The sequence below is a fragment of the Oxyura jamaicensis genome, chromosome 19 (genome assembly GCF_011077185.1).
Source record: "Oxyura jamaicensis isolate SHBP4307 breed ruddy duck chromosome 19, BPBGC_Ojam_1.0, whole genome shotgun sequence".
Taxonomy (NCBI): Eukaryota; Metazoa; Chordata; class Aves; order Anseriformes; family Anatidae; genus Oxyura; species Oxyura jamaicensis.
The window spans coordinates 8,188,013-8,214,026 of NC_048911.1; the positions used below are offsets into that span (position 1 = coordinate 8,188,013).

Consider the following 26,014-nt stretch of genomic DNA (forward strand, 5'->3'; position numbering starts at 1 on the left):
GAAACACTACAAATTGCAGCACTTCCTGCCGTAAATAGATCCATATAGAAAGCGAAGGTGAACTATAAAAGGAAAATTGTTTGGCTTAAGCTTATGGTGCTACAACTACTCCCCCAGTTCCTCTCTCTGCAGCATCTGCGTGTAAATCTCTCCTTGTCATTTGTGGGCACGGTTCTCCATGTGAATCGATCGTGCGTAGAGAATTTCACACTGGTGCAGTCCCCTGTGATGTGCGTACGTGGTGGGGAAGCAGGAGGCTCCTCCAGGTTTCTACCCAGCCAGAGGTCAGCAGAGGTACTCTATCCCATCCGTCACTCCAGGCAGATATTTGAATGCGTCTTTTAAGCCACAGGGAGCATAACCTCAGCGACTGTGGCTGACATAATTTGTCAGGTGTAGTCGAGATAATTTCTTTCCCTGTTGTTTTCCCTGTGTCCGGTGTTTGATGATGTGGTCTCTTAAAAACCGAGGCATGGAGGAAAGGTGAGGCTTGGGATTTCCTCATTCCACTCTTCAATGTGAAGCTGGATTTGCCATTGTGAAATGGAGATGATAGCTGTGCTTTCTTGCTGCAGAAGGGAGGAAGGAATATAGGCACAGGAGAAGAGAAACACTGAGCTCAGCATCATGAGGTGCTTCTAGACGGTTAACCAGAGCCATGCTCAGTGGCATCTGAGTAACCAAGTCCTGTCGAATAGTACAAGATAGTTTGAACATGACCTGTTCGATCAAATTAAAATCCATAGTAATGTACTATATTTGGGCAGATCTCTTACCCGCTCCTTGTGGATGTGATCACTGAAGATGGATGCTGGTAGGTTTGGCTGTTTTCTCTTTAGGAAATCTTTTAAATCAGGATTGGAGGAAAGAATATTTTATAGCACCAGCCTTTGGAAAAAATGTCTGAAGGCTGCCATTGTGTTGTTCAGGCAAGAACAACTGAAAGCCCTAATGCATTTTATCTGCTGTTCTGTTCCTCAACACTATAAATAATTCAGATCTGTTGGCTTAACTACTACTGGCAACTGTTATTTATTAAGAATGATTGAAATAACTATGTGGCTCAGTAGAATAGAATGCATTTGGGACTTTAATGTGAAACAGAGTAGCTAAAACATTTTGATTGTCCTTTGAAGAAAAAAACTAAAACCCTACCACGAATATCCTTTGCAATTCTGCAGAGGGTAAGTGACAGGGGGAATTAGGATGTGATCCTTCCCGAGCAAGCAAGAGTTTATTCCTGTAAATGAGCATGCACTCTGATCTTAGAGCCATTTACCCCTTCAGTGTCTTGTTCTGTGTGCATCAGTGGCAGGATTTTGAAATTGAGGTTCCGGATAAATCTTTAGTTTGCCCCAGTGTTTAATATTGGAATGTATTTGTAGTTGTATGTTTACCTTCAAAATGACTTTTAAAGATGTATAGACTTTTCATGTTTCATTTTAATTGGCTTTTCTGGCATCTCAAATGTAGGCAAAAGAGCAGCAATATTTTCTGGCGATCAGGGCAAGTGAATTGCAGTTCTCTTGTTCCTTTCCTGATTTGGGATTAATTAATAATACCCACTCCTCCTTGGCACTATTCACCGTTAGAGTTGGAATTGCTTTCCAAAGGTCACTGTCATTATCCCTATCCTACAGACAAAAAATGAAGCCATTGGAAGGGCTAAGTTCAGGCAGGGTATTGCTACAGCAGAAATAGAATATGTTGCCATGGAGTGGCAGATATTTGGCTGTACATCATAAGATGTATTACTGTATAACACCAGAATGCTTTTGCAAGTCAACTGATTATAAATGGTGCATTTGGAATAAATTCTGTATCACAAAAGAGTTGACATCCAGGACTCAGATGACTAATTATCTAATCCTACATCTGGCGTAAACACCCAAGCCATTTGTACGATGAACTGCGTTTCACCAGAGAGAGAAGGGAGAGAGAATGTTCTCTGCTGACTCAGTGGTCGTAAATCTTCTGGGGTGTGTTTTGCCTTATATTTGATATTTGTCCAAGGGTTTGAGAGAAGTTAAGTGATCAAATGTCATTTGAAAAGCCTGGCCTGCAACTTTTATTTTTCTCATTTACGTGAAGACAAATATTTCAATAAATATAGGCACAACTATTTGGGGAGTAGCTTTGTGTGGTGAAAGCAGTTTGTTTGAATGGGAACTGTAGACTCATTGTCCTCTTTCTCTTTTTTTTTTTTTTTAGAAGTCATTTTACTTTTATTTGCTTTAATAATGATTTGCAGTAGAGATATAGATGAAGAGAGCAGTATGTGCCGCTGTGAAGCATTTTGTTTCATTTGTTTGAGATCAAGCAAAGTACTACACAGTCCAATAGATTTTTCTTTTTGGCTAGTAATCAGAGAACTTTGGCGTGTTAATCTGATCTGAGATAAAATAAATATTCTGCATTGAGGGATTCTTATTTCACTTTTGTTTCTGGACATGCTATATACATGTATATATATACATGTACATAATTATATGCATGTATATAATATATACAGCATATCTCTTCAAGTTAAGGAAAATATCAATGAAATTTTATCTTTAACGGGGAGAAAAAATAGGAGATGAGGTAGTGGTAAGTAAATGACACGTCTGAACTTTTCAGGCAAAGCATGCCTGCTGTACCAACGTTGTCTGCAAGATGAACTGTTCTGGCTAGTAGGTCTTTAATACAATGTAGTAAGGAGAGCTCATCAAAACTCCAGCTAGGACATAAAGTACCTGAAATAAAAAGAATATATGTAAATAGCTTCAGGACAAGTTCAGACGCTGGCATTGGTTTTAGTCAGCGTCACATTCTGGCTTGACAAAATACAGAATTTGTAAATTAAATTTTATGTATGCTATGTATGGTCTTATGCTGATGTTGGCACGCTTTCAGATGTAAAATTAAATTACTTTTTCCAATAAGGCAGCGCGGATTGAAGCATGGATTCCTTTCTTTGCTAATGGAACTAGTAGAAAGATATTGAATTATGCTGACTTCCAAATTGACTGAGAGCCAAAGAGAGAGAAATCAATGACATTTTAAATGTCCTATAGAGCTTTGTAACAGGCCCCAGCCTAGCAGAGAAACTCCCTGTGAGATACTAGTTGTTGATGTTGGCTTTCCAGTTAAGAAATGTGTTTCTTCAGGTAGGCGTGCATCTTGCATAGATGTAGACTTCGTTGCCACCCTACGCGCGGGGACGCTAAGTAGGCAGTGACGGGTATTTGGAATGGCAGCCAGAAGACTTCGGTTACAAGGTATGAATGTCACTCAGATGTTGAGCAGTTGGAGCAGAGAAAGCACCGTGGAAATACTCAAGCTAATCCCTGAAAAAAAAAATAACAACAACCAAAATATTTTGTTTCAGTATAAATTCCTGAAAGTCACACGTGACTCAGGTGATTGGGTGATTCCAATAAATAATCTTCATTTTGATTAATTAATGATACCGTGAATATATATATATTTGACTATGGAGTTGTACTTACATAGCTGAGCCCTAAATATCTAAGCATTATTATAAATATCAAATAAGTGACCTGGTGGTATTTTAAAAGAATTGCTGTAATTTTTTCAATTTTCTAAAGTATGTTTTATAGCAGTAAATAAAATTTAATAAAAGACTGTCCAACCCCTCAGAATCCTGCTGCTCAGACAGGAAAGGACTAATTTGGACAGGGAGGGACTAATACATAGAGGCAGCTTCAGCTGCTCAGGATTGTGACTGAATTGCATGGGTTCTGGTCCATTTCTGTAGTGAAAGAGTTCCTCTGCCTTCCTTCGAAGTTTAGGTTTACCTTCCTTATGATAACAGGTGAGTGTAATACACCTCTGAAGTTCTCTAGTCCTGGAATATGATTTGAAGAGCAAACTTTGTATCTTCAGCACTTTGATGTAATGAAGAAAACTATCATAGCGTCTCTTCTGGGAATTCAATTTTTGCAGTAATTTTCCTTTCAGCTCCTTGAACATTTTTAAGGGTTGTTCACGTTATCATAAACTTCTGTCATTTTTAAAAGCAGGCTTTAATGCAGGAAGCATCAGCTCTGCAGAGCCTGATACCTGAGTAACCTCAGAACTGGCAATTGTGAAAATGAGCTAGGGAAATCATAGTTAGGTTTCAAAGACAGTATACAGATAATGTCTTCAGGAAAACAGCTCTGTAGAAGCTGCTTTATGCAGTTTGGGTTCTTCACAGTTCAACCCTACCATGTCAATCATTTCTTGGTGTCAGTCACCAAATCACAAATATTTGGGTGGACGCTTTGTCAGTAGCATTTGTTTTTTAAGCATACACTAGCCTACCTGACATTGTACCTTGTCACAGATACTTTGTCTTGCTTACATCTCCTTAGCTTTCTGCACTGCCATGTGCACTTAGGCCTCAGAGGAAGGAAGGAGAGACTTGCTGCACAGCACAGCATGGATTAGAGGTCTCAGTCTAATCATGTGCTGAAGAGAGTAAGCTAAAAGTCAAGGGTTTCCTCTCATGACCTGTATCAGAGGATGAAATTCTAGTAACACCATTCCAAAAGTTAATTTCAGGAGCCTGGCTTGTAAGGGAATGAGCCTTTTATGCCTGTGCTTCTGTCTGCCCACCAGGGTCCTCCCACCAATCTGCTCACCCTTGCAGGCCAGGTTTAATAAAATCTGAAAGCGGGGTTGAAGCCTGAAAGACAACTAAATACCCATCCATTTTCTGAAAACTGGTGGCAGGAGACATGAAAACAGCCCCTGCCAGGTACAGGTAAGATTGGTCTGGCAGTACAGGAGGGCCAGACCCAGCTCCCAGGTGAGCAGCTCATGGTGTAATCATGGGAGTGATGCGGGGCTGGGGGCACAGCACCTGTCTGGGGCAGTGCCCCTTCTCTTGGCCCTGATTAACTCCTCCAGTAGTGTGCTAGGAAGCTTGCTTAGTGTCCTGAAACAGAGAGAGGCTGGGGGTGTAGCTGGAAAGGCACCTGGTCCTCAATTTGGCACCCACAGACAAACCCCATGCCAGCTGCCTCAGGACCTCCGGGGCTGGCAGTCGGAGCGGCTGTGTCCCTGCAGAGCTCGGCTGGAGGCAGGGGTCGGGGAGCCCTGGGCAGCCAGCTATCCCTGCTGGTAGGTAATGGGGTATATAATCCATGGCTTTGCAAACACACTTTCATAAGCAGTTTTTTTCAGCATTGTGCCAGGGTTTTAATTTTGCTCCCTGCCCTGATTTTTTTTTTTTTTTATTAGGGGGCTTGATGTGCCATGCAGCGCACCGCTCTCTTTACTTCTTTATTTATAATATCCTAGCAAAAAACCCGAGAGATGAGTGCAGCACCTGAGCCCTTTCGTGGGATCGGTGCCAACACACGCTAATTGAGCTGTGTGTTTCTGCAAATTTCCCATCTGATCACCAAACGTAATTTCCTCGAGTTTCCCATTCATACCTATTTCACATATGCTTTGCTAGAGAGAGCAGTTTATTGACTCTTCCTATCTCTAAAAAAAAAACAAGGAAAGAATTGGAATATTTTCCCAGGTTAGGGTACTTTATCTTAGTTTGTGAACAAGTGAAAACCAATGTCTTTGAATCTCTTCAGAGTGGTTAACAAGTGGCAGTTAACGGCTTGTTTCAAGGGATTTTTTATTTATTTTTTAAGGTGGTTATTTAAAAGAGAGACTATAAAGTATATTTAAGTAATAGCTGTCAAATAAGAGTTTAATGTAAGGTTTTATTCTGTTTTATGAGGTAGAGCTTCAGCGGTTGCAAGTCAGTTGAGAACCTCTCTTATTCACCATCAGCAACTATCTCCAAGCCTAAAAAGAATTTGCAAAGGGAAATTATTGTTCTTACAAAAGGAGTTTTATTCTCATTAGCTATGTTTATCTGTGGAGTCCTTAGGACGTTTCTGAGATCGAAACCACCGTAAATGCTTTGACAATCCCGATACAGCTATTACAAAGTGAATACAGCAATAAGTGCTGAAGTCTGACGGCCTCCTGGTGCATCTCAGTCCAGCTGCTGGAGGTGTTCTCTGATGAGCAGGGCACTTTTTTTTTTTAGATCGAGTTAAGATAGACTTAACTGTAGGAAAACATCGATATAAACTTGATCATACTCTAGAATACGGCAGAGAGTGCAACGCAAAAGGGTAAATATTTAGTAAAATAAATATTTATTTACCACTGCAGTGTCTGTGTGGAATATAGGCATGGTAAACACACCAGGAACAGCGTGTTTTGGTAATGGTTGTGCATTATATTTCTGCTGCTTCCAACTGTCCCCACAAGGACAGAATCATTTTGAATGTGGCCAGGCAGCTGTCTCGGGGAAGCCTATAGATAGCAGCTTCCTTGTGTAGAACATTTTCAGCTCCTTCAGACAGATTTATCAAGCATCTTTACTGTCTCAACACTGCCAGCTCAAATGACTTCTCAAGGAGCTTTGGCTATGCAATCTTTTAAGAGGTGTGTTGTTATTTTTGTTTTTCTTCTCTTTTTGTTTGTTTGTCTGCTTGTTTTAGTAACTCACTGCAGCTAATATCTAGTGCAGGGTTTCACTACGTTTTAGGAAAAAACATAGCCCATTTGTCCACTGTGACAGGGCTTTGAATAAGCTTCAAAACTTTCACCTGCTGTGCAGAGCAGCAGAACAGCGCGGGTCAGAGCAGAGCGGAGAGCTTGCAGGGGAAAGCGATGCTTTGTGAGTAAGGAGAGGAGAACCTGCAGAGCCAGGAGCTGGAAATAGCATCTGGCTGGCGTAATTAGAGCGTACACCCATAATCGTTGTGGGGTCTAATGACTGCTTAACAGAATATTCCTCTCTGAGGCTGTCTGACATAAGGAAGTGAGGAGACAACCAGAAAATCCTCAGCTCGTACCTTGTTCTGGATGGCTGCTGGAATGAGAGGTGGCTGAACAGAGGGCTGGGGAAAAAGCCAAGGGATCTTCCCAAAGAATTTCTCTGCTCGTTATTGCTGCAGCTCGCAGCATGGGAACTTTGGATAATAAAGACTTTAAAGGCTTCTTCAAAGAGCTTCCAGGCTGCATCAGAAGCTCCATCTGGAAAAAGTCTCATGAGACTTTGGAGTGTTTTGTAAATACAGGCGGGGGACAAATGAGGGCTTTCTTAAATTGAATTCTTGCAAGACTTGCTTTCTAACAAGGACTTGCAGCAGGCCACATTAGCACAGGAGTGTTTACCAAACTGCATCCCCAGTGTAATATATTTGGAAAGGGTGCCGTTAGCTTGTCATCCCCGTAAAGCCTTTTACTAACACAGTAAATTATAGGCCTTATGGGAATGTGCTGTACTTGGTTCTTTTCAGGTCATGTTCTTGGTCTTGGATTGCTGTGTGAAACTAGATACGATGTTTTATCCCAGATGCCTGTGGATTTGTTTTGTGTTTCAGCAGATTGAATAGCATTTCTATTTAAATCATGTTTCATTCTACCTAAAACAATTGGTGTTCTGTAGTGTCACGGGTTTCTTGAGGTAATAGGAACGCTGTATGGTTAGTGATTTACTGGTCCTTTTGGCCGTTGAAAGGCACCAGCACATTTCAGTCCATTTTTCTTGCTTTATATGAGTTAGTGATGCCTCATCAGTTACACCAGACCATGACAGCGTAAGCATTCTCAGCACTGCTGGCACTCAATCACATATTTTGGTCAGGGGCAGTAATGTGCCTGTAGCATCGTTTTTCCATCAGCGGTGCTAATGCTCCAGAAACATCGGCATTACCAAGTTTTAAGGACTTGATGTATTTCTTTCATGGCTTTCTCATTTTTGAGATGCTTCAAAATGTGTTTACTTCGTGCAGTTGTTCATGACCGTGTTAGCTGCCTGCCTGAGATGAAACCTGCCTGTCCAGAGCTCCCACTTGCCTGGGTATTCCTCTTAGCACTTCTGGCAGCAGATGAGAACAGAGAATATGGAGCACAAAAAGCTATGAACGCTCCGTAAATCTTGTATAGGTTGGAAATATCTCCCGCTATCATCTTGATATTTTCCCTTCACTTGTGCTCTTATCTAGAAATCTCAGAGTGTTTCATGAACGTTGAACTAAGCCTCCTTCAACCTTCCTCCTCCTCCTCTCCCTCAGGAAGTGCCATTATCATCCTTTGTAGGTGAGGAATTGAAGGTCTGGGTGGTGAAGTGACACGTCCAAGGTCAGCTCCTGAATTAGTGGCACGGCTGTGAATAGTCGTAGGTATTCTAGCTCGCGGCTCTCTGCTAAACAAGATGGTGCCCTCCTGGTTTTGGTTTCTCACAACTTAATGACTAATAACATTTGAACATCTGGAATGGGGCAGAAGAATTTATTTTCCGCCAGCCGACAGGTAATCCTTGGTTCCGCCAGCAGCTGGACACGAAGCACCTCCCATGTCCTTGTGGATCCCGTCTGCTGCCACTTGTTCTGGGTAAAGGAAGAGGTGAGGACAGGTGAGGACTACCAGAGAGAGTTATCATTGGAGTGAGGGTCTGTGATGGTTTGTGGGATGCGGTAGCTACTTGTCTGCGTGTTCACTTCCACGCTAAAACCATAGATACCCGACCTGGTTCTTCATTTGTCTCAGTGCAGCAATAATGAAGTGTCCTGCTAGCAGTTTGACTTCGAAACGTAATCTATTTTAAAAGCAGTCAAAGGCTCCACGGCAGTCTGCTGTTCCTTGAAGGGGAGAAGTAATTCAACTAAAGTCCTCTCAGAAGCAAAGTAAGAGAAGTGAATTTGGTGTCGTGCTAATCAGGAAGAGGAAATCATCTGTCTGCATCTGGTCACTTTGCTGCTTACACGGCACAGCCCTATAAAGGCTACATAAGAAGCTTTGTGATGAACAAATGTCAAGGGCAATTAATTCTTTGGCAGGCAGCTGTTATTATTAGGACAAAGAGTGGCCAGACATAGAAGGAAAGCCTTCAGCCGATTTGTTTTCTCTACCTTTTCAACCAAAATTGATAAGTCACTCAAACCTCAGTGGTGAACCTTCCTGCAATAAGAATTTTAAATTTGCCATCTCTTTTTCTTTTCAGTAGGAGACCTTGGATTAGATTTAGAGAACAGAGGAATAGCTCGGAGAAAATGTCTGGAAAATCTTTGCCACTTTAACGCTATCAGCAAGGAGAAGTTGTGTGTTAAACTGGTAACATAATAATCTGTGGGCTGAGTCAAACCCACTTCAGACTGTTTTTCTCAAAGTTAATTGATGGAAACTGCCCACTTTTAGGTTTGATTTATTACCTTAGCAGAGTTATTCCAGGATTGCTGCAATGCAACTGTGGGTGTTCTAAACATGCCCACACTGCCAGAGAATCAGGAAGGATGTACTTAAAAACCTCTAATTTATCTAATAACATCTTTAGTGGCTTTTTGTGTAGGTTTAGCATTGTAATGGAAATGCATTCTTTGGCTAGATAAAGAGCTCCTGGGTGCCACTGCTGCAGGGACACGTAAATAGCATTTGGAGCTGAGGGGGAAACGCTGTGTCCAGCTGCACGGGCTGTAAATGCACCTTTTGGTTTTGCAGTCTGTCCCTATACATGAAATAGTGACCGAAGTGCCAGGTACGAATGCCCATGGCTGCGTGTCTTTGGAGATGTGGCCTTCCCCCGTTCCCAGCCCCAGCGGGCTGCAGCAGAGGGGCTCGTGTCTGGGGGTCCTTCTCTGCCATCGAGGTCCCGAGTCACCTTTTCAGCATCCGTTATCTCCGTTCTTGAAGGACACAGAACAAGTTCAGTTCTCCCCAGAAGTTTCTGCACTGACCTGCTGAGGGTGAGCCTTGGGCTGGGAAAAAGCGCGGGCTCCTGCCCGTCCCGCACGACCCCATTACGTTGGTGCCTAAAGTGAGCTCCGTCTGAGGGAGGCTGGTGTTTGTAAATGCTTTCAGCGTGGATTCTTCTGCCGAGCTTTATTTAGGCTGTGCCATAATAAATAATCTCGCTCTGGGTTTTTTTAGAACGCTGCTCTCGTGGTGTTGCTAACCGCTGACATAATTATTCTGTCCCAGGCATCGCAATCTCTCGCTTTTGTTGTAACATGGAAATTGCATGCACCATGAACGGCAACCGGCACTGCGTCTCTGGGGAACGGGAGCTAATAATAGAAGTGAAAAACCTGTTCTTTGTGAGCTAAATAAAGGCAGACAAGACTAGATAGAAAATCAGCTTCTACATGTGCCAGAAGTGAAGGAGGTCCCGGTGTGTTTTCCTCTCGCTGATTACTCTGAGCACCAGGCGTTGCTGTATGTAAATAGGATCAGAGTTCCTGCGCGGTGCTGGGCAGAGCCAGCCCGAGGCAGCTGATTTCCTCAAGCAGTCGTGCTTCATTAGCGCGCACGTTGAGCCTCGGCCGGGCTGCGTGAGCGGAATGCTCAGCTGCTAATTCTAGGAAATGCTCTTACTGATGGTGCAGCAACGCGGCGCGAGTGGCTCTCTGCATAACTTCCAGGGCCGGAGCTTGGCTGGTGACAGCGCATCACTCGGGAAAAAGAGATTTATTGCTAATCTGTTATTTAAATAATTTATGGGTGCATTGAATAGTGAGGAACACGGGTCAGAGGACTCGGTTTGTGTACGTTTCCTGAACGTGTTACATAATCCTGCTGTTTGTAGCAACAGTTGGTATGAAGTATCTGGAAAACATGACGGTGCAATGGCCTCGCAGAAAAGCCCCGAGTGCAACCATCTGTCCCGGGCACCAAACCACAGGGGAACGCAAGCGACTCCCCAGCGAGGCCTGACCAGCCCGTGCTTCGTTTGTCCACTCTGGACCTGGTGGGACAGATGCTTCTAGGCTGACACCTCCTCTCCACGAGTGGTGAAAGCACCAGCACACACTTACTGGGTCCAAGCAGAGAAATAGGCTCAGGAAGTACATTTGCTCATGGCCCGCTCCTTGGACTAGCTGATGTAGGATTCTGTTGCGGATGGACTGTTTCTGAGACGAGGATTAGCTCTGGTGTCTCTGCGTGGTCCCGCAGGGGTGGACACGTCTCAGCAGGCCGTTGTTCCCCCTAATGATAACTGGAAGCTGGAAGTTTCAGGCTGCCTCAGCAAGAGACACCTGGAAAAGTTAAGGCAGACCAATGGGAAATACACAGGTATGCATAAATGAAGGGCTGTTAAACTCCTCTTCAATGAGAAAATGTACATTGAAGTGGCCTTGGTTTGCTATAGATTAATTAACCTTAGAATTTATCAGGTTTAATTAAGCTACAGTGAGTTAAAGCCACTTTACTCTTGATGCAGAACGTTCGCGAGGGAGCTTAATTCCCTTTTAACCTTACGCGAGTCAACTTTGTACTTCCTATGGGCCTTAACTGTCCTCAGTGTTGCTTGGTAAGGTTTTGGAGACTGAAAACTGAAGACTTCTCTCATCCCTTGGAATCCTGGCTCCATTTCTTAGGAGGAGCTGGACAGAAGGGGCTTTACATAAGAGTGTGTAATGCACACGTAGAAAGTGTGCACTAAGCAAGGATTGAAGACAAACTCTGCAGGGGGTGGCAAGTCTAGATTTGAAAAGCAAATAAAGACTAAGAAATGCAATGTTAAAACCTAAGAAACAAGGAACGTAAGAGTGATGTGATGCTACTAAAATCCTTGTGGTGAGTTTGCAAAGCTCCTGCTGCAGGGTTGCAGTGGTGTCTGACAAAGAAGACTCAGAATTTTTACAAAGGTCCACATTCCAGTTTGTCTATAGAAAAGCTTTGTTATGCATCACCCTGACTGCAAGTTACCTTGCTAAATATATATATTTCTGTCCTTTTCCAGTAACTGCCCTTCGTTTCTGGCCGCTGCTTTAGCTAGAGCAACTTCAGATGAAGTCCTTCAGAGTGATCTTTCAGCACACTACTTACCAAAGCACGTGGACAATGCCGATGGGATCATACGTAAGTACATCTGTGCATGCTAACGTACAATTTTATGTAGTGTGGATCTTTCATTTATACAGGGTACCAGACTGTGTTGCAGATAACTCATAAAGTCGTGTCTTTACTGATCCATCTAGTCTGACCACTTGGTTGGTACTAGATTTTCCCTAAATTAGCTCCTGCCACCAGCTAGCTGAACGAGATTGGACTAGGTTCACTTGTGAAGTAATACCCTGTTGTGATACAAGAAGATTAACGGAGAATTCACCACCTCTCCTGGTAGCACTAGTGGCTGGCTTCTTAGTCAGAGGTTTCTCATTTTTGAATATTAACCTGTGTAATTTCAACTTTTACCATTACGTTTTCTCTCTCTATTTATCTGTTCCTTACCCTGGCTATACTTGAGTCTTTTATTAATTTTTGCTCCGTAAGACCAGATGTAAGTCAATCCTTTATTTTAAGTGCATCTCCATAAGGCGTAGGACTCTATCTGGTGGCCCTGAATTTCTTTATAAACACTTGTGACTATGTGCTCCCGCTGCTTGCTTGCAAGCATGAGTTGTTCTTCATTCTTAGAGGAAAGTCAAAGATATGTAGGAGGAGAGAAATTAATTCTGAATTGTTTGTCAGTGTAGTTTTTACTATGGCATTTAATTTATTTATTTTTGTATAGTTTCAGCAAAGGATAGTATAAACATGTTTCATCCTTAAGAGGAAAATTTCCTTTTCTCCATTTATCTTTGTTAGCTGTCAAGATCTTTGCAGCATCCAGTTCAAGGCCAAGTACCTTCCATGCATTAAAACATTTTAGAATTCAGCTGACTAAACAAACAGCCTTGAAAAATTTCTGGGATGCTTATTACAATAAAAGCCAGTGTTCCTCACATGTACTGAAAGGAATTCTGTTGTTCCATCTGGAAAATACTGTCACCAAGCCACTTTCTCCATTCCCTTAATTCCTGATTAAAACAAAACAAAACAAAAGATTCTGGGGTTAAGTAGGAGATACGAATCTGGCTAGTTGAAGAGGAAGATTCTGGTGTATTTCTCAGAGGCCTTTGCAAACCTCAGGGAAAAAAAATGCTCTGGGTTCCCTTTTGTAGGCACTGCTGCCTCCTCCTGCTGAGCAGGTAAATGGAATAGATTTGTCATTGTTCTGGCTGAGCAGCCTTCATTAATTTCAAATTGAGATCTCTGAGACTTGCATAAATATTTGACAGTCTCCAAGGAAATGTTGACTAAGCCTCCACACTGAATATCTAAAGAGTTCAACAAAAAGAAAAAAAAAAAGGAAAAAAACCTCACACCTACAGAAATTTCCATTTAAATATATTTAAATCAGTAAATCTGTAATACACAGATGCAAACAGAGATCGGTATGTGTACGGGCTGTAGCAGGCACTAAAAGTATGAGACTTCAGACACAGTACGTTGGGGTGAATTGTCATAATGAAGGTACTTGAAGATAAAATACACCCTTACAGACTCAGTGTAAGGCATTACAATATGAAAATAAAGGGGTAGAGAAAGACAGAGAACATCTTCTGGACCGCGGTGAAGCAGCGATTTCATATGAATACTGCAATTTCACAGAAATGATAATTTTCAAAACAGAGCATTAGCTTAAATAGTACAAGGTTTGGCTAATAAAAACATAACAAAATTAGGGGTATTTGTGCAGGACTGCAGGAGATTTAATAGCAAAAGATCAGTAACTCCATTCTCGCTAGTTTTCTTAGTAGGAGTCATCTGAGAAACTCAGGCTAGTTACTGAGAGAGCTGGAATCAATGAGTGCCCCTAACTGATACCATAGAGGGGACTTTAATGCTTTGAAAGAAAACAAAGGGAGATGTAGCAGGTGATGGAAATGGGATTTCTACATCTTGAATTTTTGTGCTCAGGGTTCACTGTTCATCCTAATGATACCTTCTGCAGAAATGTGAAACCAAGCTGAATTTAGCTGTCTACCTTTGATGTCCAATTCTGTGTCAGTTTTTCTTACAAGCCCAGAAAGATTTTTACTCTGTATAATACAAGAGGACATTTACCTGCTTTGCCTCGAGTTTGAATTTGCTAGAAGAAAAAAATATCCAGATTTCCTTAGTGGCACATTTCACTCCGAGCAGAGCGAAGTGAGAAACCATATTGCATACTTAGGACTGGTAAAAGAAACTACTGTTGTGCTGCTGGAAAGGAGCTAGAAGCCTCGTGAAAGAAGATTGCTAATCTTAAGAGAAAGAAAACGGTTCTGAGCCCACAAATGCAGGAAAGTAAAAATACAGGCTTGAAATATTCAGGGTGACCATGTGTCTTTGGATGCCAAGAATAGAATCTAAGAGTCATAGGCCATGGCTGGTTCTTCTCTTTCAGCTGAACTGGAGAGGAGCAAGAGAGCTTCAATGAGAATTGAATGACATTTGTTTTCCTTCAAAAGGTCGGGTTAAGAGCTAAGAACATTTGGTTTTCTTGATCTGGGGAGGAAGATGTTCTCCTGGAACTTTGGCTCTGTTAAGGAACCACAAAAGGAGTCCGTGGGTAGGAGGACTACGTTACAAAGTGGAGGTATCAAAAATACCCAGCAGACTTCCCAAAGCAAATTGCAAAGTCCCATTACCCAGTCTTTCCAGATGCTAGGAGATGGGGTTACTCTAACCAAGACAGAAGGAGGTCATTGGCTAGTCAGAAACCAGAGTTCTTAGATTAAGGAAAACTTTGGTCAGTGACATGTCTACAGACCTGCGTTCTGATCCCTGTTGTCACACTGCCCAAATTTACAGGAGAGGTCTTAAAATTCAAGTATTAAGAAACTGAATCTGGCATTCTCTTTACTCTGATTTTCCCCTAAAAATCATCATAATGCCTGAGCTGGATTTCCCACTGGCTGTGGTAGAATTAAGCACTACTTCCAACACTGGGGACTTTGGAGCAGCAGGAGGGAAATGAAATTCTCCATGACACAACCACAATGACAGCTGAGTCAGCCCTGGCTCAGCTCTGCAGCATTAACGAGTGATGAGTAATTTACAGCTGTGAGGGGGTGGTTTGACTGTTGTGGGCCTTTCTCCTGTTTTAACCTCAGGAGCAATTATTGATGATGCTGACAGTACGCATACTCCCTGCTGGGGAAGGGTATTTAGTGTTTCAGCACAGCAAATGGGTTTACTCCGTTCCTCCCTCGGAGTGATGCTCAGAGTTATAACAGCTATGTGACACCGAAATGTACGCCCTTCCCCTTCATATATGCCCACTAGAAAAAATAAAAATAAAAAAAGGAAGAGTAAGTCTTTGGGTTTCCTTCTGGAGAATGTAATTTGGACATTTCAGGGTGTATCTGTTCCCTCTTTAAACATGTTATCCAGCAAAGGGATTTCTGGTGATACTGGTGAGAGCAGGATAGGTGTAGTGGGAGAACTGGTACTCGCTCCTGTGGTGGCAGTGGGACGACATAACTGTGTGATTTCCAGAAGCCAGGACTCCTCCTTTCAATTACATGTAGAGCTTACTTCCAGCTTAATGGCTGCTCTTGCAGATCAAGCTTGAACCAACTCAGCAGCAGCAGAACTGGGAATATACTTGCTCCTAGGGATCCTTGCTCCTAGGGATCTTGGCTTCCTGATCGTTATAGCCCACATCTTGTGCAGACCCAGTACTGAAATCAGCAAATGCTGCTTTGTAGGTTCTTCACAGAATTTCAGTGAGGGGAGGGCTACAGCACCTCTCAGTTCTACTCTTGCATTTGAGCTGTTCCTCTGTGAGAAGTGATTGACACATCGGGATTGTTTTTTGGCTTTGAAGTTCTCTGGCTTTGGTGAATGACCAAGATAAAGGAGATCTTGGTATGTTCGGCTCTGATGCTTACTTCCTGTTTCCCTTGCCTGAACTTCGGAATGACTGCCAGTGCCTGAGTTTTCACATTTTAAAATGACTATTTTTCAAGAGTGACAGTTCAGCATTTTCTTTAAATGGAAGACCTTCCTAGTTTTTTCACTTGCTCGTGCAGGTTTCTTTGACGCACTGCCTATTTGGGAATCTCACAGTAATCTTATGCAGGTAAGAAGGTGCCTGAATTTGTACGCTGCCAAAACGTCTCAAAATGAAGCTGCTGTTTTCGGCAGTTTATTTACCGTATTGCCTCAGTTCCGCAGTAAGGTGGTGCTGTGAATAGGTGCTTTGGTCTGAAACAATACATCACGGTAATGGGTTGTGTTTTTCGTGTGTGATGCTGTATGCCTTGAAGAATTCCCTGTCAGAGCTCCGTGGCACAGCTACACCACCCTGTGCAGAGCTACACAGGGGATCAAATGCTGAGGGAAACATACTTGCTTCTCATTTTTCCTGATGCTGCAAATGAGTTCCCCAAAGGCACGGAGGAATGTTTAGACTAAAAAGACAAACAATGAGCTTTGCACTGATGAATGCTGATTATGGTGAGTTTGGCTTCCTCTTTTTATGTATCAGCAGCCAGAATTTCCCTGCTGACATCCATCTCAACTGCTTGGCTAAAATGGTTTTGTTTCATCTTTGTAATGTATGCAAAAGAAAAATTCTCACTTAATAACACTCTTAGCCTTTTTTGTGGTGTTTGCTTTCCCCAGAGATCGAGACAGTGAAGCTAGCCCGCTTAGTTTTTAGCAAACTCCATGAGATCTGCAGCAACTGGGTGAAAGACTTTCCACTCCAGCCGAAGCCGCACCGCTACTACGAGACGTCCATCCACGCCATCAAGAACATGCGCAGGAAAATGGAAGACAAGCACGTCTGCATTCCAGACTTCAACATGCTCTTCAACCTTGAGGTAAAATGAGATTCTCCGGGAGGTAAATGCATGTGCTGAATACAGTTTCCATTGCTGGGGGAACCAGACAGTGTTCTACTGTGAAAACAACAGCCATACACACGATGGACCTGAGGACGGAATGTCAGGAAGCAAACCTGCTCCTAAGTGGTTCAGTTGATTCTGTGATCACAGCAGCTGCATGATGCAGTTTCTGTGTAGTGTGTATAGAAGGAAAGAGCAGCTTTCGCAGACTTCTGGTGAAATACCATCTAACTAAACAAGTTTGTATCTGCCCCGTCTTACGTAGCCGCTCCTGCAGTGGCTGAAGAAGTGACCTGCCATATGCAGAAAGCAGCCCTACGTTTGTGAGAGGCAGCTGATGCTGTGTTACCTGCAGGATTGGGCCTGAGGTGTTCTGCTTATCTTTTGGTAGGAAAGAAAGAAAGCTTAAACAAAAAACGCACAAAATTTACAGAACAGGGTGCAGTTCACACAAGAATTTAGCAACATGAGTAATTTGGTGGAACTTGGGCCAGACTTCCCTCTGTTGCTTTCTTTATTTGGCTACCAGTCAAATGCTCGTGCTTGCTCTTCCTTCAGAAATAAAACTGGACACAGAGAACTGGCAAGAAAAAGAAAATGGCAAGAATTTTACCATTGGGATCGGGTTGCTGCGTAATTGATTCTTGATTACATTCTGTCACTTTAATAACCATTTTCTATGCCCTATCCAAATTCTTGCTTTTAAATGATATTAATGCAAACAGAGGCAGATGTTTCCTTTGCCTGTCAATTGTCAGCTTTCTTATTCCAATTTGTGTTGGAGCCCATTACTTAAAAATTACAATGTACAAATATTTCAGTCATTGAGATGGCTGTCAAGGTTGAATTGGCGCTGACAGCGGGTTGGTGTGTTATATGTCTGAATAGGCACAGGAGTTGATGTCTCTGGGTACAGAGCATTGTTTCTCTGTTTGAACAGATAAGGAGAAGCTGAGAAAACCGACTTGAAGATGAGTGATTTTGCTGTACGTGATCTGTGAATGCAATCACGTTTAATTATCTGATGAGAGAGTACATACGGGTATTTTAAGAGTAGGCAGCTAAAGTGGTATGGATCAGATGTAAAAAAGAGGTGGGGAGAACGAAAGCAGAGGCTAGCTGGCTTCACATTTTAACTGTACAGGCATTTTGTCCCCGGTGGATTCCAGTGTCAGTGTAGACTTCATGCAAACTGTATTGGATGTTGTTCCCTCTGTGATTTTAGCAGTCACAAAACCTCCTGTTCTATTTGAAGAGAATGGCACTTTCTATTTGAGTTGAGTGACTGAACTGTAGCAAATGAGACATAAGGAGCGCTGAGAGAGCTACACAGGTGATCCGTGCAGGGCATCTCCTGCAGTTTGCAGGTAGAATTCATTAGCAATAAAGGGAGGATTTTTTCTCCGTATTTCCCGTTGATGAAAGTGCAGATAGTCTGCGTAGTTTGTTTTTCTGGTGGAGACTGGTGGAGAATTTAATGCTGGTGAATGCCCACAGAGGACATGGCAAATCTCAAGTTCAAAAGTTTTAGAGACAATCCAATTAACTGTTTCCATTGCTTTCTCTTTCAGTTGTTTTCTCGATTTGTTTTCATTGACAGGACCAAGAAGAGCAAGCTTATTTTGCAGTGTTCGATGGTCACGGGGGAGTGGATGCTGCCATCTATGCCTCCATCCACCTCCATGTGAACATGGTCCATCAGGAGATGTTTCAGCATGACCCCGCAGAGGCGCTGTGCCGAGCTTTCCGTGTGACCGATGAGCGTTTTGTCCAGAAGGCAGCCAGAGAGGTGATTGAGAAACCTGGGAGAGAAGGGCTTGATTCTGAAAGTATTCATTGACAAATTCTGTGTATGAAACAAAGAAACAAAAAAAAAACCTCAACAACCAGAAGTTGGGTGAATATCATACTGTTGAGAGAGACAGAACAGGTTTCCAGCACATCAGGCTATCAGAACAGGTCTCGGACAGGAACAATCAGAATTTGCATAGATTTGCTACCTCTCTCAAACACTGCAGGCTCGTCTTCTGCAGCTGTGAGTAGACCTGGAGAGTAGGAGTCCTAGTTTTATCCTCAAACCTCAGTTTGCAGTGCAGTGTGGCAGCAAACGAGGCAAGATCTCTGTGTGCTTGAATGAAAGCTCCTCAACTAAGGACGATCGGGGAACCAAAAAGGTGGTGCAAAGTCCCCTCAGTCCCAGAACCAAATACTGAAGATAAAAACGGAAATGACTGAAGAAATGCTGGCATGAGGCATCAATAAACTGACTGTGGTGTGCTGGACTAACAGAGGCGTGCGGCACGCAGCGCTGTCCCATTAACGACCTTCCTGCTGCCTTTGTTAGCAGGGTGCACCAGGCGCTGTGCTGAGCACAGCCGGCGGGCAGCACGGAGTCATCCGTGCCCAGTCCGTACTGGTCCCACTGGTGCCCTTCTTCATGTGCTGTGTAAATGTCACCCGCGCGCTTCTCACAACATCCAGTTCATTTAGAAGGATGCTGCTGCTATTCTTACGTTCGCATGCTAACTAGGTTTAGTCCTTGGGGGGCTGTGTATTTTTTTTCCTCATCTCTACAACATAAATCTTGCTTAGCTTCAGAAAGCAAGAATAAATGGATTGCCTCCTAGGCCTCCTAAACCTATGCAAGGGCTGAGTTAAGTGCAGGGAACTTGAGTTGCTTACAAATAAACCTCCCTCCAAGATCATTAACATGCACGTATCTCTATCAGCAGATAGGAAGCAGACCCGGGAAGTCAGCTAGAACAGTAGCAGATCAGTGGCTGAGCCCAGCTTCTGAAACGTGATTCCAGTTCAAGGCAAAGTCGATGGCTTGCATTGGCGCTGGGGGGCTGTGGCAGAACGGTCGCAGCAGTAAGGAAAGCGCTGCCTGGTCCTCCCTGAGAACAGGCTGCAAAGCTTATTAGAAAGCCCGCATGTTCACATGCTTTGACACGGTTCTGGTTTGCTTATTTAAAACTGTAGGCTTTTTTATTTTTCTCCAATCCAGAGTCTGCGTTGTGGAACCACCGGGGTGGTGACTTTCATCCGAGGAAATATGTTGCATGTGGCTTGGCTTGGAGACTCCCAGGTTATGCTTGTGAGGAGAGGCCAAGCTGTGGAGCTGATGAAACCCCACAAACCAGATCGAGAGGTGAGAACGGCCTGTTTTAAATACCACTCCCCCATGTTTACCACTGAAGCTGACAGGTATTGGCTTTGTGTGGGATTCCTGGACACTGAGTGTTGCTTTGCTCCTGTCTCTCAGAGTGGCAGAGTATGGCCCAGTTATCCTGGTTTGGCTGGAAGGTAGCGTGAAAGTCTGCAAATCCTTTGTTCTCATCTGGCAGGGCTTGCAGCCCCCACCGTGCTGTGTTCCTGAAAACACCAGATATTTCTTGAAGTGTTCAGAGTGCGATGGCGAGTGCTAAGAGCTCTGTTCAAACAACCCTTGTGTTGCCTTGCTGTTTAGGATGAGAAGAAACGCATTGAGGCCCTTGGTGGCTGTGTGGTCTGGTTTGGAGCCTGGAGGGTGAATGGGAGCCTGTCAGTCTCCAGAGCTATTGGTAAGAATGGGCTTTAATTCCCTTTTCAGCCTGGCTTTTCCTCTTAATTAAACTTCCATTTTCTAGTGATCAAAACTTGAAATACAGCTGAAGATACAACTGTGAGCAGTGACCTCTATTTTTGCCTCTACAGTCTGAGGGGCTGTTCCAAGTAATCTCTTTAACTTGGGGATGAGAGCCGCTGGCTCCATGCTGTGCTAATAAAAGGGCTTCCAGATGCTGTGGCTGCAAACCCACGGTCTTGTGTCTGTGTTGTTTTTCCTCAGGGGACGCTGAGCACAAGCCATATATCTGTGGGGATGCAGACTCTGCCTCCACTGTACTAGATGGCTCTGAAGACTACCTCATTTTAGCCTGCGACGGCTTCTATGACACAGTCAATCCCGATGAGGCAGTCAAAGTGGTGGCTGACCATCTCAAGGAGAATAATGGTGACAGCAGCATGGTAGCACATAAATTAGTGGCATCCGCTCGCGATGCCGGTTCCAGCGACAACATTACTGTCATTGTGGTATTTCTCAGGGACATGAATGCAGCAGTCAGCATTAGTGAGGAGTCGGACTGGACAGAGAACTCTTTTCAAGGCGGGCAAGAAGACAGTGGGGAAGATAAGGAAAACCATGGAGACTGCAAACGACCGTGGCCCCAGCACCAATGCTCAGCACCTGCAGACCTAGGGTATGACGGACGAGTGGATTCCTTCACTGATAGAACTAGCTTAAGCATAGGGTCCAGCATTAACCCGTTTGATAATCAAGGCTATTTAGACCTGACAAAAACAGAAACTAGTACACCTAAGAGTGCCAAATACCTGCCACCAATTCAAGTGTTTAGTCCTGGTATACCAAAGAATGCGAATTTGATGAATGGTTTAACAGAGAAGAATGAATCACCAGAGAGCACCGCATCATCAGTTTGTGGACAGAGTGATCTCAGCACTCCTCTTAGTTTGTGTGCTGCAGGGCAGAGCATCTACAGGGGGAAGGGTTTGTCTCCGATCTTCTTTGGGCTGGAAGATGAACTGTTCAGGTCCTTGGGAAAACGAGTTGCGTTCTTTCATTTCCGGTTCTGTAACGGGAAGAGGCAACGAGGAGCCAGGCTCAAACCAAAGTTTCACCCGCCCCTCTTGGCTCGTGAGCCTTCCCACAGAGAAGGATCGGGTCTGTCCTTGCCTGTCCGAAGCCGCAGTAACACCAGGTTGTTGGTAAGACACTCCCCGTGGTGGAGGCTGGCTAGGCATAACGCTTACCCTGAGAGCATGTTTTCGATGCGAAGACAAAGTAATTGTATACCAGATTCGTACCTTCATCAATGCTGTAAAATGTAACCGTCCCCCTTGTGTTCCCCTTCAGACTCCCCTAGTAGACATTCCCAAAATAAACTGGCATCATCAGGAAGCAAAAAAAAAGGTGGGCATTTCAGAACTGTACTACAATCCCCTGCAAAGCTCAAACCACGTGTAAATAGACCTAGGAATTAACAAATGTAGTTGTTCCAATCTCAACAAAGTTTGCTGGTGGTGCCACCCTGAGCAATGCCACAGCCACCCCCACACACGAGTATCCAGCCACATTCACTAGCGAGAGCCGAGCCGCTGGGGCACTGAACAGACACTGGTAGGGAACAGTCCTTGAGCCTGCAGGAAGGTGAGCCCGAACCCGCCCGGGAGGTGTCTGGAGCAATACGTCAGGAAGGGTTCTGGTTGAGAACTGCCAAATTTTGTAGAGTGGGGGGGAAGTTTCCATAGAAGTCCAGGTTGTGTGGGTTATTTTGTGTTCTGCTTTGTTTATTTCAGGCTAGCATTAAGAATCAGAAAATTACATCCACTTTTGCAGGTAAAAGACTAAAAGCCATACAAGGTTTTACCAGGTAACTTAGGAATGGCCAAACTAAGCTCCTGCCGCTCTGTTCTCAGACTCCGATTGAGGTACAGACTCATAATTTACCTATTTTTTTTTTTCCTGTAACATAAAATGTGGAATATGAAGAAAACTTTTTTGTAGTTTTTAAAAAATATATTTCCTATGGCTAGGGGTACAGCATAGGGAATTTCGTATCTTTCTGGTGCTTTTAGTGGCATTTTTCTTGTTTGTCAGTTTAGGAAACTGTTCTCAATTAGTTTTAATCAAATGTAATTGTGCTTAATGCTTTGAGCCAACCTCTTTCCACCATAACTTCATCTCAGGTCTTAAAGCAAACCCATGTCTGTGGAGACGTTCGGTACAATGCTCACCCAGTCAAACCAGAGAGCTGCTTGCTAGGAATAATGAGCAATTTGATGAGCTGTTTGGTTTCAGTAATGATTTCTGGATGGCAAAGACGTAAGTTAATATAAAGTTGCAGCATGAAGGATGGTAAGATGCTGTGTCTACAAGGAGCATTAGTGCTGCAATTTGGTGATTTCCAGAATGCGTCAGAACGGGTGCCGGGCTGCCGGCGCAATCCGGAGTGAATGCAGATGAGCAGGGGATGTGCTTGGGGTTTGGAGCAGAGGGTAAAATCCGCTGACAATCCGGGGCTCTGCTTTGGTTAAACCCGAATTCAGAAGGAAGAGTGAGGAGTGTCAGTTGTCCTTGTGTTAATAGGCAGAGCCCTGCTCCTGGAACTCCGAAACAAACGGTACCCACCAGCTCTGCCCTAGCCCTGAGGCACTGTTAACCCTTACGGGAGCATTAAGGTAGGACCTAAGTAAGCAGACTGTTCCCATCAGCTCCACTAAATGCACATCCCGTTCCTCTCATTCGTTACGCTGAGACATTTGGAATAGTATGAATAAAGTAAGTCTTCATAAGCATTTATTGTACATCATTTTAGCAGTAACAATTTAATAACAGTGTTAGTATTTAGCTAGAATTTGCAAAGTATTTTAATATTATAAGTAGTCAGGAGATTATTCAACACGATGAGATGGCAAGGTTTGAATTCTGCCAATTTCCGCTTCTTCGATCTTTGATGCACTATTTAAAAAGCAATTTGATGAATAGCAAAAGGCTTTGTGAGTAACCAGGAGTTGGAGTGTGGCTTTAGATTCCTTTGATCTTTTTCAGAGTTTTCTTTTTTGTTTTTTCCTTTTATCTTATGGGATCATTGGCTCTTATCTGTCATCTTATTAAGCCTTAGCTGTTGTCATCATTCTCTTTAGCTGCAGCATATGTTCCAAGTCAGATTTACTAAGGAAATTTGAGAAACAGTAAAATATGCAACTCTGGGGCATCTCTGTGGTGCCTTTGTTTTAAATTATTCGCAGTAATAACGATGCATTGAAAGTCCATCTTACAGCGTGCTTCTGAGAGAAAGGTGGTGTAAGTGCAATTGTTTGTATGAGTAATCCGAATGACAAAATGTTACGAATGATAAACTTCTTCCCAGTCTGCAGGAGCAGTTGAAGAGCACTGGACTGCATGTGTGCTGTTTTGGGAAGGATATAGCTTTTTAGGTGTGGATTCATACATGATAATTCTGCTACTCATACCATTTATCTTGCTAGGAGAAAAATCTACCATCGTAGTTCCAGTGTGGTCAGGTAAAAAACATTGTATAGATAGCAAGTGTTCATTTCTTCACTAAATGCATATTTATAGAGTAGATAGGAACCATTTGTAAGGTAAGTCCTTTCAAGTTCTATAATATTAAAAGTAGTGGTTATTGGTCTGATATATGCTGCTCTTGACTCTACACACTAGACAAAAAAGCAGTGCTTTGTGAAATGCAGTGTTTTCTCTTAATGCCACTGGTGATAGGAAGTAGTTCTCTTCAGTTCAAAATCCTGTGCCCTTACTTGCTGCTTGCTAACGTAAGCAATAATCCCCCTCTAACGGTATCTAAGTGTTCTGTATCTCGTACTTTGAGTGTCTAGCTGGTGACAATGTAAAAATATTAGGCTAATATACAAGTATCTAATTGTATTTATTAACTGTTGCTACTGAGATTGTCTGTGACCTGTGTTTTGTATTTTTATTGTGCATCTTAGTGGTGGTGAAATTTGTATAACGAATCTTTCCAATAAAGAGCTGAAGTATCCCTTTTCACGTTAACACAACCCGCATCAGTTTCAGTTTACGTGTTAAGCGTGTTTGCAGAACTAGGAGGTAGGTAGTGAAAACTTTTTTTTTTTAATTATGTTGGTTTTGAGAAATGGGCTTCAGGCTCTTTGCCTGAAGCTCCTCAAAGCTCACTCGTAAGCTATTCACTGTGAGTACTAGAGGGATTCACTCAATCCCAACTCTGATAGTTTCCTGTGCACACTTTTTAAATGTGCAACTCTGAGGAATGTCTGCGTTGCAGAGAGCAGTATAGCACCAGACCAGGGAGCTGTTAACCCATTTCGATTTGCACTAAAGGTGGGTGGAAACGCATGTATATAACTTTTTTCTTTTACCTAGAAGTGCCATCAATTGTCCTTGCAAGTTAAAACCATTCAGTATTTGATTTTAGATTGCATTGTAACACTGAAGGACAATATCAGAGCAGCCTAACTTACGCCACATTTATAGTGGTACATCGTCATAGAAACTCCACTCTGTTTTTGGAACACTGTGTGTCAGTGAGAAATGCATGTCCTATGGGCAGATACGATGAGGCATAACGAGTTCTGTGTTTATAGACATGACTGCTGTAGTTCAGGTCCACTATCTCCTCACTAAATCCTCCCTACCCTGGCAATGTTCTGCAGAAAAAAAATGAGAAAGATTGGTCTAAATTAGGGGCTGTTTTAGCACAATTTATTCACTCAGCACTAGTCACGTAAACAAAGCCATCGAAGGGGATACCGCAGCTTTGTTCATGCCTGTAATCTAGGGCAATCTTTCTTTAATTCACACCCTCTTTGCAACAGGAACAAAACTTTCTACCCTTGTATCGTGCAATAAGTAAGAATGAAGCACTAACACAACCTCTGACTTAAATGTTCATACTTTTTTTCCAGTCCCTGATAAGCAGGCGATCGCACTATACTTGCCAGCACTAAAGCTAAAGAAAAAACTAAATCCCACCTCTTAGGGTCTAGTACAACTCTTGTATGTCGCAATTACATCGTGTTAGCGTTTTCTTTTTTTTTTTTTTCCTTCTCCCTCTCCTTCACTCTAGAAGACATCTTAAAACAAGAACAGGGGAAGTTGGCTGAGATCACCCTGAGTACTTCTACGCCCAAACGCGTATTTGTGTAGATAGCCAGGTGTGTTGTCAGTTGCTGCACTGGGTGCTCCTGTTGAGCTATCTGTATTACCTTGTTCACGAAACTAACATGTTCTTTATAAAGTGAATAAATTAAAGCTAATCCTTTAACAGTGTTGGGACTTTCCATTTGCAATCTTGTTCTACAGTTCACATCTGAGTTTATAGTTATAACCATGTATTAGTCATCCATATTTTATTTATGCTGTTTATACAGAACAACTGTTGAAGTTTTACCAATATCTTAAATAAAACAGTAATTTAAACCACAATTCAGCCAGTCTGTTTCATTAAAAGCTAATGAGGACAGCAACTCACATTAAGTGTCTTCAGTGTGGGAAAAGATGACTTCCTTTGTGCCGTATGTAACAGGAACCACCCTTCACTGCTGGGCTGTGGGGTACCTATGCAGAGAAACACCGAGGTGCTCTACAGCCAGGAAGGCAAGGTGCTGGTAGGGCACTGTCATTTCAGGTCCAGCTCAGAGTAAGTTACTTAAATCAGGCATCCAAGCCTGCTTCCCTACCTCTTGTTTAAAATCATCTCTAAGTAAGCTCTTTGTGAGGGCAGCTAAGCATGAGGGCACTGCTTTTTACTGCAAATGTTGGA

At 43.1% G+C, this 26,014-nt stretch overlaps 1 protein-coding gene across 2 annotated transcripts in view; it reads left to right on the plus strand.

Annotated features, from left to right (window-relative positions):
- Positions 1 to 25,677, plus strand: part of PPM1E (protein phosphatase, Mg2+/Mn2+ dependent 1E) — a 67,299-nt gene extending 41,622 nt beyond the window's left edge. For both annotated transcript variants that reach the window (XM_035343359.1, XM_035343360.1), the window contains exons 2-7: positions 11,750 to 11,868; positions 16,447 to 16,646; positions 18,271 to 18,459; positions 19,678 to 19,821; positions 20,140 to 20,233; positions 20,500 to 25,677. In XM_035343359.1, the coding sequence (XP_035199250.1) occupies positions 11,750 to 11,868; positions 16,447 to 16,646; positions 18,271 to 18,459; positions 19,678 to 19,821; positions 20,140 to 20,233; positions 20,500 to 21,560 (1,807 nt within the window). In that variant the 3' untranslated portion in view covers positions 21,561 to 25,677. The remainder of the gene's footprint in view (positions 1 to 11,749; positions 11,869 to 16,446; positions 16,647 to 18,270; positions 18,460 to 19,677; positions 19,822 to 20,139; positions 20,234 to 20,499) is intronic.
- Positions 25,678 to 26,014: the final 337 nt, after the last annotated feature.